At 52.5% G+C, this 12,410-nt stretch overlaps 2 protein-coding genes and 1 long non-coding RNA gene across 3 annotated transcripts; all 3 read right to left on the bottom strand.

The window, feature by feature from the left end:
• Nucleotides 1–1,475: 1,475 nt before the first annotated feature.
• LOC111822998 lies at nucleotides 1,476–2,021 on the bottom strand. Its single transcript, XR_002831812.1, has 2 exons — nucleotides 1,926–2,021; nucleotides 1,476–1,661 (listed from the first exon to the last, which is right to left on the bottom strand). It is a non-coding gene; the product is annotated as an uncharacterized LOC111822998 (long non-coding RNA).
• Nucleotides 2,022–2,134: 113 nt separating this feature from the next.
• Nucleotides 2,135–4,526, bottom strand: LOC102425373 (alpha-1-acid glycoprotein 1-like). The gene is made up of 5 exons (XM_023763053.1): nucleotides 4,416–4,526; nucleotides 3,906–4,048; nucleotides 3,589–3,659; nucleotides 2,201–2,308; nucleotides 2,135–2,148 (listed from the first exon to the last, which is right to left on the bottom strand). The coding sequence occupies exons 1-5, from the start codon at nucleotides 4,524–4,526 to the stop codon at nucleotides 2,135–2,137; spliced, it is 447 nt and encodes a 148-aa protein (XP_023618821.1).
• Nucleotides 4,527–7,733: 3,207 nt separating this feature from the next.
• Nucleotides 7,734–10,499, bottom strand: LOC102420897 (alpha-1-acid glycoprotein 1-like). The gene is made up of 6 exons (XM_006099351.3): nucleotides 10,389–10,499; nucleotides 9,855–9,997; nucleotides 9,563–9,633; nucleotides 8,453–8,560; nucleotides 8,189–8,292; nucleotides 7,734–7,924 (listed from the first exon to the last, which is right to left on the bottom strand). Exons 1-6 carry the CDS (start codon nucleotides 10,497–10,499, stop codon nucleotides 7,838–7,840), a joined length of 624 nt encoding a protein of 207 aa, XP_006099413.1. The 3' UTR covers nucleotides 7,734–7,837.
• Nucleotides 10,500–12,410: the final 1,911 nt, after the last annotated feature.

Genomic DNA, 12,410 nt, shown 5'->3' with positions numbered 1-12,410 from the left:
GGTCAAATCTTTATCCATACAAATCATATTTTCACAAAGTATTATTATGGTATGCTTACAACTTTGGATCCTTGTCCATTTTTTTTTTGTTTTTTTTAAATGATATTTGTATTGATTTCAGAGAGGGAGAGAGAGATAGAGACATAAATGATGAGAATCATTGATTGGCTGCCACCTGCACGCCCCCTACTGGGGATGGAGCTGGCAACCCAGGCTTGTCCCCTTGACCAGAACTGAACCTCTGACCCTTTATTCCGCAGGCTGATGCTCCATCCACTGAGCCAAACCAGCTAGGGCCATTTTATATATTTTGAATAGTTTTTCATGTTCACTGTAGTGAGTGGTTGTGATTTTAAAGCTCACATCACCTTTCATTCACTTCCTAGATTATAGTTTACCTAACCATGCCCTCTCTTTATATCTTTCTATAGCATTTTATGTTATTACTAGAGGCCTGGTGCATGAAAGTCATGCATGGGGCTTGGGGTGTGTCCCTCAACCCAACTTGCACCCTCTCCGATCTGGGACCCCTCGAGGGATGTCCGACTGCCCGTTTAGGCCCAATCCTCCATGGCCCCTCTCTGTACCTCATCTCGAGACCCCCACTCTGGCCTGGGGATCCCTGTGGAATTGGGCCAGTGGCCAGCTACCTGCCATGCCGTGTCCTATCCCCCCACCCTGTAGCAGCGGGTACCTCAGCTTTTCTGGAATGTGTGTGCATCCGTGATATTTGCATATTGGGGGCATTGGAAAAGTCCATTTTCATTATTAGCGCAAATGAAGAAGAATGAATATTGATCATAAAAAAAGAAAAGCCAGAAAAACCCCCACAACATTCCCACAGTTTGTGGTGTTTGTGGTGTATGTCAATTGACTTGTGGTTTCTAAAGTTTGGTGGGGGGAAGCCTAACACAGCTATCACCCCTTCCCCACCCATGTGCCTGTTGGGGGCACATTCCCACTCTTCCTGCCTCCCTCTGGAGGCTTCTGTGTTTCCAACATTATTTCCAACATTCCCCCTGTCTGTCCTGGCGCTGGCACTCACCTCATCAGGCCCCGCCCAGCTCACCTCCCAGATGGACAGGGTGATGTTTCCCATAAGGTCCTTCAAGCCAGGCACCGTGCCCTGTGCCTGAGTCCTCTCCACCCCTTACCCACCTGAACTCCCGCTTTGTTCCTCTGCCTTATGTTCCTCAAACCTGTCCTGTCAGACCATTGGCTTGCAGCAGGACCAGCAGCTGTTAACCAAGCTCCTAATCTATCTAGACTGTCTCAGAAGCCCCTTGCAGGAAGCCTTCCCAGACTCCCCCTCCTGCAGAAGGAACCTTCTCGAGCTGGGCTCCCACACCAATGCCATCATTCATCCTGGCATATGTGCTGGGGTTACAGCAGGGGCTTCTGCAGCCAGCGGCACCGGCTTCAACATGACTGAATGAGTGAATGAATGATTGAGTGAGCTAATGACAACCTGCCTATTCCAAATGCAGAAACTTTATTGGTGCAACTGAGGGAAAGAACCGAGGCACACAGGGTGGGTGGGGCTCTCAGGATGGGCCCCCAAAGGCCCCGAGGTCCTAATCCAACTCTGTGCCTGACTCGAACCTCTCCTTTTCCTTCTTCCTTTCCTCGTCGTGCTGCTTCTCCAGCGGCAGGCACAGATTCTGCAGGACAGCAGGAGAAGAAACACAGTGATGGGGGTGGGCAGGGGCTACTGGGGGGGAGGTGGAGTGTGCTCTGGACTGGGGCTCCAGTCCCCATGGGCCTCTGGGAAGCTCAGTTGTCCCCGCAGTGAATGGGCACAGAAAAGCAAGCTCTCCTGCCAGGCTGTGCAGCCCTGGCTGGGAGATGGCCCTCTCTGGGCCTCTGGGGCTGCCCAAAGCAGGAGCGCCCTCAGGTGGGCACCGCCTAGTCCTCCTTGCCCTCACCTTTTTCTCATCAGAGTATATGACTTCTGACTTGTCCATGCCCATGCACGTGAGGTAGTCATAGAACTGTTCCATTTGCTCCCGGGTCACCTCTGGCTTGTCAGCTGCAGGAGGGAGCAAGGGGAGGTGAGAATGTCAGTGTGTGAGGGGGGGGGGGGTGGCAGGGGGGGATGGGAAGGGCAGGGTAGAGGCCAGGGAGGACTGGAGGTCTAGGGGCCCAGCCCTAGGAGCAGGTGTTCCTGGGGGAAGCCTGGTGGGAGTTTGGGGGTGCCTACCAAAGATGGACAGCCCCATGTACTGCTTGTCTTCTGGGAAAGAGGCGAGCATGAAGGTCTTGGGGTCCTTGGGGAGCAGCAGGTGTTCATAATATTCTCTGTCATTCTCTGGAAGAGAAAGCCTCTGTGTGAGACCATGGAGTCAGCTCAGTGGGTCCCTCCTCACAGGTGAGGAAACCTGGGTGTGCTCAGGCCCACACAGCCAATCGGTGAGGGCCAGGGGTTCACCTGGGCCACGTGTCCCTCACTCCTACTGTGCACCAGGCCCTGTGCTGAATGGATGTGGAATCAGAGGAGCCTCTGTGAACTGTGGCTGTCAGGGCCTTTCTCCCCATTTTACAGATGAGGAAAATGAGGTTCAGAGAGGAGCCTCGGGCGTTGGTTCAATTCCATTGGCATTTGTGTGTTCCTGCTATGGGCCTTCTCTGCAGTGATGGTGGGGATATGGGTAAAGTCACTGCCTGCCCAATAAACAGGCTGCCACTCTTAGGTCCCCAAGTGTAAAGAGTGGTTGAACCCTTGCTTGTTTGGCTAAGTGGATAGAGCATCGGCCCACGGACTGAAGGGTCCAGGGTTCAATTCCGGCCAAGGGTGTGTACCTCATTTGCAGGCTCAATCCCCGGCCCTGGTGTGGGAGGCAACCAATCAATATGTCTCTCTCACATTGATGTTTCCTCTCTCTCTATCTATCCCCCTCACTTTAACTCTCTCTAAAAATCAGTGGGAAAATATCCTCAGGTGAGGCTTAACAAAAAACAAACAAAAAGACTGGATGTGCGGCAGGACTGGAAGCAACCTCAGGTACAGTCCAGGGCAGTGATGGCGAACCTATGACACGCGTGTCAGAGGTGACCCTCAAACTCATTTTTTTGGTTGGTTTTTCTTTGTTAAATGGCATTTAAATATATAAAATAAATATCAAAAATATAAATTTTTGTTTTACTATGGTTGAAAATATCAAACAATTTCTATATGTGACACAGCACCAGAGTTAAGTTAGGGTTTTTCAAAATGCTGACACGCCGAGCTCAAAAGGTTTGCCATCAGTGGTCCAGGTCTAATTGCAGGAGGAGTGAGAGAGACAAGGGGGCACCTTTCTCTCCATTTCCTGAGCTGATCACTGCAATGTCCTCCTTGGGTGGTTTGTGAGTATTAAAGTGGGTTAATTCATAGAAAGCACTTCAAACAGCACCCGGCACATAGTAAGAGCTCAGAGATGTTGGCAGCTATGACTGATGGCTTCAGTGTGCAGGCAGCGGGCCCATGGAGATGGAAGAAGTGGGCAACTCCCGGGCTCTCTGTGCCCAAAGCCCCCAGGTCCCCTCCTTTGGGCTGGCCCACCCAACATCTCCCCATCCCACACAGCAACCCTTCCCCTCAGGGCTCACCGGATGTGGACAGGGTCCCAATTTCCCCTTGGACCTTCAGGCTGCTGGAGTTATAGAGGCACTGGTCCCCCCTAAAGCCAGACAGAAGAGGGGAGAAAACAGTAAGATAGTCAAGAAGAAGTGGACTGTCACAATCCTGGAGGGGGAGAGTCAGGTGGCAATTAGAGTCAGCCCCACCCCCATCCCCTGGATGAGAAGGCTGAGGCCAGGAGTGGGGAGGGGCTTGCTCCAGGTGTTTGGGCAGCTGGGAGGAGGAGCCAGAAGCTGGGCTGCATTTGGGGCTGAGCTGGCACTTGAGGGCCATGTGCGGGTCTTACATGGTCATGTATTCTCTGAACAGTATTGTTTCCTCTGTGTGGTTGGGGGTGAAGTAAAAGAAGGATGCATGGATTTTGCTAGCTTTTTCCTTGTACCCGGGTAAGCGGGAAGCCGAGGCGATATAAAACCACTTGCCAGAGATCTGAGGAGAAGCCAGGAGCAGGTGATGGAGACTGAGAGCTTAATCCTTGATAGTCAGCTGGGAGGAGACTCGGGCAGATCTTTCACTTTGCAAATCAGGAGACTGGAGGCCTGGAGGAGGAGTGGGGCTGCAGGAGCCAGCCATCACCCGCCCTCCCCATTCCCCTTCCCTGTGGCCCCTCACCCAGTCAGCTTGCCCTGCTGAGGGACTTTGCAAGGCGACTCTGAGCTTGGAGGCAGAGGACCGCCACTGGAGGCTGGCCTGGTTCTCACCCCAGTGCCCAGGAGAGGCTGACCGCAAGCCCGCAGGGGAAGGGAAGTCCAGAGAGGGAGACAGCTCCCACCATGGTCAGGGCCTAGGCACCCACCTGGTCCAGGGAGGCATTGGTGATGGGCACCGAGAAATTGGGACACGCCGGACTCTGGGCGTCCAGCAGGGGAAGAAGGCTCAAGACTGCAAGGGCCCAGGGCAGCGCCATGGCAAGACGAGGATGTGGCTAGAGTCCGAGGTACTGGTGGCTGAGGGGTGCGGTGACTTTATAATGAGCTGTGGGCAGGGCCCTGGGGACCCGCTGTGACACAATCCTGTGAGTGTTTGTGAAATGCCATGTACAGAACATCCCTCTTTTCCCAAAAGTCAGCCCCAGGTAAAGCCTCCAAGCTCTGGTCTAATTTGGGTCCCTGACCTCGAGATCAGAGTCCAAAGGTCTGGCTGTGCAAAGCCAAGGTGGAAAGGGCTGGAGTGATATTAGTGAAGCTGGTAGATTCCATAGAGGGGCAGGTGCTCATGGTTTCATCCAACTCCTGCCCCTCTGAGTGCCAGGACTTGAGAGGGACCCAGTCATAAATCAAATGCTAAGGTAACTTGGAGATTCCCAGGCTAGCCTGGGGTGAAGGGGCGATGGGCGGGGGAGGGGTGCAGGGGGCGGGGGGAGGCAAACATGGATTCAGTTCCAGTTGAGTGTGGTAACAACTGTGAAAGACCAAAAGTCCAGAGAGGCCCCAACCTAGTCCTCGAGGCAGGGATATTTTCCAAAAAAACAAACAAACAAAAAACAACACGGAGCATTAAGTTGAATGTCTATTTTCAGTAAGTGTATTATGTGAACCATCTCCAACATCTGAAACAGGAAATCACTTCTGTGTTTTCTTCATCCTCTGATATTCAAGTGTGAAGCTTGCTCTCTTTCACCAGCTGCCCCAGTCCTGGAGCAGTGCCCAGCACACAGTGGGTGCTCAGGAAATCCTGTGGAATCACTAACTCTACCACCCTTCTGCATTTCTACTTGACGGGGTCAAATCTTTATCCATACAAATCATATGTTCACAAAGTATCATTACGGTACTTACAACTTTGGATGATCATCCATTTTATTTTTCAAAAATGAGAATTTTATTGATTTCAGAAAGGAAGGGGGAGGGAGAGAGAGATAGAAACATCAATGATGAGAATCATTGATTGGCTGCCTCCTGAACGCCCCCTACTGGGGATCAAGCCCGCATTAGAGGCTTGTGCCCTTGATCACAGCCTGTGGGGCTCCTGCCTCTTCTGATGGCACTGGGGGTTCAGAGACAGATGGTGGACGGGTGGGCGTGCAGCCTGCTGCCGTCTCCCCTGAAGGCCCTGCGGACCCCTCAGGAGGAGTTCTCCCTCCAGCACAGGCCCTGCTGCTCAGTCTCGATGTTTGCAAAACGCCAGAGCTCTGCTCATCAAGAGAAGTCGCTTCCCAGGGCACCAGCCCCTGAAGGAGGTGCAGGGACCAAGGCTACCTGTTGCCCAGATGCAGTCTCTGGGAGTGTCCTGCACGTGTCCACCTCCATCTAATAATATGCATTTTATATACGGGGACACTTCTTAAACGGAGGAGTTTTCCTGGGCTTCCTCCTCCTCAGGAAGCCAGATAAGAATGGGTGGGGCCAGGGGCTCTGGCACAAGCCTGGCCATTGGCCTGTGATCTACTGCTTGGCAGTTGTCATCTCTGGAAAGACGTGGCTGGTGGTGGGACCCTCTGGGACCATTAGAATATCTTGGGGTGCTGGCCCCCAGGATGACATGGGCCCAGTTCCTCAGTGATTGGAGCTGCCTTTCCCATGTGCCTGCTGGGATGGAGACACCCCAGGAAGCCATCCTTCATGGCCTCTCTCTGTACCTCATCTTGAGACCCCCGCTCTGTCCTGGGGATCCCTGTGGAATTGGGCCAGTGGCCAGCTACCTGCCAGGCCGTGTCCTATCCCCCCACCCCGTAGCATCGCGTACCTCAGCTTTTCTGGAATGTGTGTGCATCAGTGATATTTGTATATTTGAGGCATTGAAAAATTCTATTTTTCTTATGAGAGCAAATGAAGAAGAATGAATAATGATAATAAAAAAAAAGAAAGGAAAAGCCAAAAAAAAAAACCCCAAAACATTTCCAAAGTATGTGGTGTATGTCAATTGACTTGTGGTTTCCAAAGTCAGTTTGGTGGGTGGAAGGTTGACACAGCCATTCCCCCCTTCCCCACCCATGGGCCTGTTGGGGGCACAGTCCCACTCTTCCTGCCTCCCTCGGGAGGCTTCTGTGTTTCCAACATTCCCCCTGTCTCTGTCTTGGCTCTGGCCCTGGTCCAGGAGCTCACCTCGTCAGGCCCCACCCAGCTCACCTCCCAGATGGCCAGGGTGATGTTTGCCATAAGATCCTTTAAGCCTGGCACCATGCTGTGTGCCTGAGTCCTCTCCACCCCTTACCCACCTGAACTCCCAGTGTGGGTCCTCTGCCTTATGTCCCTCATACGACAGTGTGCTCTCATGTGCCATGCCAGCACAGCGAAGGGTCAGCGAGCCTGGGGGGCGGGGGGTGTGGATATTGAAGGATGTAGAAAAGACAGACAAAGAGAATAAGCTGGGTCTAGGTGGATCTTCTGTGCCTGGCTAAGGCCACAGAGAGAGACCCAGACAGCAAGCTGAGCCTTTATTTTATAGCCAGAGGTAAACAAGGTAGTGGTCACCATAGTTACAATGTTCTTGTGGGTTTCACTTGTTTTGGCAGCACTTGATACATCTCCTGCAGCCCATTAGCTACCTAGATAAGATCTACGTCAGCGGTTTTCAACCTGTGGGACTCAACCCCTTGGGGGTCGAACGACCCTTTCCAGGGGTCGCCTAAGACCATCCTGCATATCAGATATTTACATTACGTTTCATAACAGTAGCAAAATTACAGTTAGGAAGTTGCAACGAAAATAATTTTATGGTTGGGGTTCACAACATGAGGAACTGTATTTAAAGGGTCAGAAGGTTGAGAACCACTGATCTAGGGAGAGTCATAGGGTCTACTCTAGCCTAATTATGCTAAGAGGGCTGTGCCCTCTAAGCTGGGACTTGTTTGTGGCTTTGCCAACGGGTCAGTCTGAGGCTTAACTATATAGCCACTCCCTACACTCTCAGACCCTTGGATGGCAACAGGAACAGAAGGTGTTAACCAAGCTCCTAATTTTTCTAGACTGGCTCAGATGCCCCTTCCAGAAAGCCTTCCAAGACTACCCCTCCTGCAGAAGGAACCTTCTCGAGCTAGGCTCCCACACCATCTGCCATTATCCATCATGGCATGAGTTCTGGGGGTTACAGCAGGGGCTTCTGCAGCCAGGGGCCCAGGCATCAACATGAATGAATGAGTGAATGAATGAGTGAGTGAGCAAATGACAACCTGCCTATTCCAAATGCAGAAACTTTATTGGTGCAACTGAGGGAAAGAACTGAGGCACACAGGGTGGGTGGGGGGTCTCAGGATAGGCCCCCAAAGTCCCCGAGGTCCTAATCCAATGCTGTGCCTATCTCGGATCTCTCCTCTTCCTTCTTCCTTTCCTCATTGTGCTGTTTCTCCAGCGGCAGGCACAGATTCTGCAGGACAGCAGGAGAAGAAACACAATGATAGGGGTGGGCAGGGGCTCCTGAGGGGAAGGTGGAGTGTGCTCTGGACTGGGGCTCCAGTCCCCATGGGCCTCTGGAAGCTCAGCTGTCCCCGCAGTGAGATGGGCACAGAAAAGCAGGCTCTCCTGCCTGGCTGTGCAGCCCTGGCTGGGAGATGGCCCTCTCTGGGCCTCTGGGGCTGCCCAAAGCAGGAGCGCCCTCAGGTGGGCACCGCCTAGTCCTCCTTGCCCTCACCTTTTTCTCATCCGTGTACATGACTTCCGACTTGTCCATGCCCATGCACGTGAGGTAGTCATAGAACTGTTGCATTTGCTCCGGGGTCACCTCTGGCTTGTCAGCTGCAGAAGGGGGCAAGGGGACAGGTGAGAATGTCAGTGTGGGGGTGGGGGGGTGTGGAGTAGGGCAGGGTAGAGGCCAGGGAGGACTGGAGATCTAGGGGCCCAGCCCTAGGAGCAGGCGGTCCTGGGAAAAGCCTGGTGGGAGTTTGGGGGTGCCTACCATAGAAGGACAGCCCCATGTTCTGCTTGTCTTCTGGAAAGGCAGCGAACATGAAGGTCTTGGGGTCCTTGGGGAGCAGCAGGTGGCCAAAATGTTCTGTGCCATTCTCTGGAAGAGAAAGCCTCTGGGTGAGACCATGGAGATGGCACAGTGGGTCCCTCCTCACAGGTGAGGAAATTTGGGTGTCCCCAGGCCCACACAGCCAATCGGTGAAGGCCAGGGGTTCACCTGGGCCACTCATTCCTACTGTGCGCCAGGCCCTGTGCCGAATGGATGTGGAATCAGAGGAGCCTCTGTGAACTCTGGCTGTCAGGGCCTTTCTCCCCATTTTCCAGATGAGGAAAATGAGGTTCAGAGAAGAGCCTTGGGTGTTGGTTCAGTTCCATTGGCATTTGTGTGTTCCTGCTATGGGCCTTCTCTGCAGTGATGGTGGGGTCATGGGTGGGCTGCCACCCTTAGGTCCCAGAGGACAAAGAGTGGTTGAGCGCTTGCCAGTTTGGCTAAGTGAATAGAGCTTCGGCCCACGGTCTGAAGGGTCCAGGGTTCCATCTCGGCCAAGGGTATGTACCTCAATTTCAGGCTCAATCCCCAGCCCTGGTGTTGGTGGCAACCAATCAATGTGTCTCTCTCACATTGATGTTTCCTTTCTCTCTGTCTCTCCCCCTCACTTTCACTCTCTCTAAAAATCAAGGGGAAAATATCCTCAGGTGAGGATTAATAAAAAACAAACAAAAAGAGTGGTTGAGAGGCAGGACTGGAACCAACCTCGGGGAGAGTCCAGGTCTAATTGCAGGAAGAGTGAGAGAGACAAGGGGCTCGTGTCTGTCCATTTCCTGAGCTGATCACTGCAATGTCCTCCGTGGGTGGTTTGTGAGTATTAAAGTGGGTTAATTCATAGAAAGCACTTCAAACAGCACCCGGCACATAGTAAGAGCTCAGAGATGTTGGCAGCTATGACTGATGGCTTCAGTGTGCAGGCAGCGGGCCCATGGAGATGGAAGAAGTGGGCATCTCCCGGGCTCTCTTGCCCAAAGCCCCCAGGTCCCCTCCTTTGGACTGGCCCACCCACCATCTCCCATCCCACACAGCGACCCTTCCCTGAAGGCTCACCGGATTTTGACAGGGTCCCATTTTCCCGTTGGACCTTCACGCTGCTGATGTTATAGATGCACTGGTCCCCCCTAAAGCCAGACAGAAGAGGGGAGAAAACGGTAAGATAGTCAAGGAGAAGTGGACTGTCACAATCTTGGAGGGGGAGAGTCAGGTGGCAATTAGAGTCAGCCCCGCCCCCATCCCCTGGATGAGAAGGCTGAGGCCAGGAGGGGGGCAGGTCTTGCTCAAGGTGTTTGGGCAGCTGGGAGGAGGAGCAAGAAGCTGAGCTGGCACCACGGGAAGTTCTTACACGGTTATGTACTCTCTGAGCAGTATCGTGTCCTCCGTGTGGTTGGGGGTGAAGTAAAAGAAGACTGCATGGATTTTGCTAGCTTCCTTCTTGTACTCGGGGAAGCGGAAAGCCGAGGCGATATAAAACCACTTGCCAGAGATCTGAGGAGAAGCCAGGAGCAGGTGATGGAGACTGAGAGCTTAATCCTTGATAGACAGCTGGGAGGAGACTCTGGCAGATCTTTCGAGTTTGCAAATCAAGAGACAGAGGCCCGGGCGAGTAGTGTGGCTGCAGGAGCTCAGTCTAGGAATCAGCCTTGACCCCCATCAAACTACCCCCCCTGCCCCGCTCCCAAACCCCCTCTCCGGTGGCCCCCACTCAGTGCAGCTTGCCCTGCTGAGGGACTTTGCAAGGTGGCTCTGAGCTTGGAGGCAGAGAACCGCCGCTGGAGGCTGGCCTGGTTCTCACCCCAGCGCCCAGGAGAGGCTGTCCACAAGCCCGCAGGGGAAGGGAAGTCCAGAGAGGAAGACAGCTCAGGGCCCAGGCACCCACCTGGTCCAGGGAGGCATTGGTGATGGGCACCGAAAAATTGGGACACGCCGGGCTCTGGGCGTCTAGCAGGGGAAGAAGGCTCAAGACTGCAAGGGCCCAGGGCAGCGCCATGGCAAGATGAGGATGTGGCTAGAGTCCGAGGTACTGGTGGCTGAGAGGTGCAGTGACCTTTATAATGAGCTGTGGGCAGGGCCCTGGGGACCCGCTGTGACACAATCCTGTGAGCTTTTGGGAAATGCCATGTACAGAACCTTCCCTCCTTTTCCAAAAGTCAGCCCCAGGTAAAGCCTCCAAGCTCTGGTCTAATTTGGGTACCTGACCTCGAGATCAGAGTCCAAAGGTCTGGCTGTTCAAAGCCAAGGTGGAAAGGGCTGGAGTGATATTAGTGAAGATGGTAGATTCCATAGAGGGGCAGGTGCTCAGGGTTTCATCCAACTCCTGCCCCTCTGAGTGCCAGGACTTGAGAGGGACCCAGTCATAAATCAAATGCTGAAGGCAACTTGGAGGTTCCCAGGCTAGCCTGGGTGTAGGGGCGATGGGCGGGGGAGGGGTGTAGAGGGGTGGGGGAAGGCAAACTTGGATTCAGTTCCAGTTGAGTGTAGTAACAACTGTGAAAGACCAAAAGTCCAGAGATGCCCCAATCCAGGACGGGAGGCAGGGACATTTTCCAAAAAACAAACAAACAAAAAACAACATGGGGCATTAAGTTGAATGTCTGTTTTCAGTAAATGTATTATGTGAACCATCTCCAACATCTGAAACAGGAAATCACTTCTGTGTTGTCTTCATCCTCTGCTATTCAAGTGGGAACCTTGCTCTCTTTCACCAGCTGCCCCAATCCTGGAGCAGTGCCCAGCACACAGTGGGTGCTCAGGAAATCCTGTGCAATTACTAACTCTACCACCCTTCTGCATTTCAATATGATGGTTTCAAATCTTTATCCATACAAATCATATTTTCACAAAGTAGTATTATGGTATGCTTACAACTTTGGATCCTTGTCCATTTTATTTTTTTAAATGATATTTTTATTGATTTCAGAGAGGGAGAGAGAGATAGAGACATCAATGACGAGAATCATTGATTGGCTGCAACCTGCATGCCCCGTAGTGGGGATGGAGCTGGCAACCCAGGTTTGTCCCCTTGACCAGAGTTGAACCTGTAACCCTTTAGTCTGCAGTGATGCTCATCCACTGAGACAAACCAGCTAGGGCCATTTTATATATTTTGAATAGTTTTTCATGTTTCACTGTAGTGAGTGGTTGTGATTTTAAAGCTCACATCACCTTTCATTCACTTCCTAGATTATAGTTTACTTAACCATGCCCTCTCTTTATATCTTTCTATAGCATTTTATGTTATTACTAGAGGCCTGGTGCATGAAAGTCATGCATGGGGCTTGGGGGGTGTCCCTCAACCCACCCTCTCCAATCTGGGACCCCTCGAGGGATGTCCGACTACCCATTTAGGCCCCTCTCTGTACCTCCATGGCCCCTCTCTGTACCTCATCTGGAGACCCCCACTCTGGCCTGGGGATCCCTGTGGAATTGGGCCAGTGGCCTGCTACCTGCCAGACCGTGTCCTATCCCTGCTCACCATAGCAGCGGGTACCTCAGCTTTTCTGGAATGTGTGTGCATCCGTGATATTTGCATATTGGGGGCATTGGAAAAGTCCATTTTCATTATTAGCGCAAATGAAGAAGAATGAATATTGATCATAAAAAAAGAAAAGCCAGTAAAACCCCCACAACATTCCCACAGTTTGTGGTGTTTGTGGTGTATGTCAATTGACTTGTGGTTTCTAAAGAAAGTTTGGTGGGGGGAAGCCTGACACAGCTATTGCCCCTTCCCCACCCGTGTGCCTGTTGGGGGCACATTCCTTTTCTTCCTGCCTCCCTCTGGAGGCTTCAGTGTTTTCAGCATTATTTCCAACATTCACCCTGTCTCTGTCCTGGCGCTGGTGCTCACCTCATCAGGCCCTGCCCAGCTCACCTCCCAGATGGACAGGGTGATGTTTGCCAT

The sequence above is a fragment of the Myotis lucifugus genome, unplaced genomic scaffold (genome assembly GCF_000147115.1).
Source record: "Myotis lucifugus unplaced genomic scaffold, Myoluc2.0 scaffold_273, whole genome shotgun sequence".
Taxonomy (NCBI): Eukaryota; Metazoa; Chordata; class Mammalia; order Chiroptera; family Vespertilionidae; genus Myotis; species Myotis lucifugus.
This window is presented reverse-complemented; position numbering and strand designations above follow the sequence as displayed.

Excerpts from the sequence above, each read along its gene's own strand:
- LOC102425373 (XM_023763053.1), bottom strand. The coding sequence starts at position 4,526 with ATGGCGCTGCCCTGGGCCCTTGCAGTCTTGAGCCTTCTTCCCCTGCTG. Across the intron at positions 4,049-4,415 it reads CCAATGCCTCCCTGGACCAG|ATCTCTGGCAAGTGGTTTTA; the intron begins GTGGGTGCCTAG and ends GCTTCTCCTCAG. Across the intron at positions 2,309-3,588 it reads TGGGACCCTGTCCACATCCG|AGAATGACAGAGAATATTAT; the intron begins GTGAGCCCTGAG and ends TTTCTCTTCCAG.
- LOC102420897 (XM_006099351.3), bottom strand. The coding sequence starts at position 10,499 with ATGGCGCTGCCCTGGGCCCTTGCAGTCTTGAGCCTTCTTCCCCTGCTA. Across the intron at positions 8,293-8,452 it reads CATGGGGCTGTCCTTCTATG|CTGACAAGCCAGAGGTGACC; the intron begins GTAGGCACCCCC and ends CCCCTTCTGCAG. Across the intron at positions 7,925-8,188 it reads TGTACACGGATGAGAAAAAG|AATCTGTGCCTGCCGCTGGA; the intron begins GTGAGGGCAAGG and ends GCTGTCCTGCAG.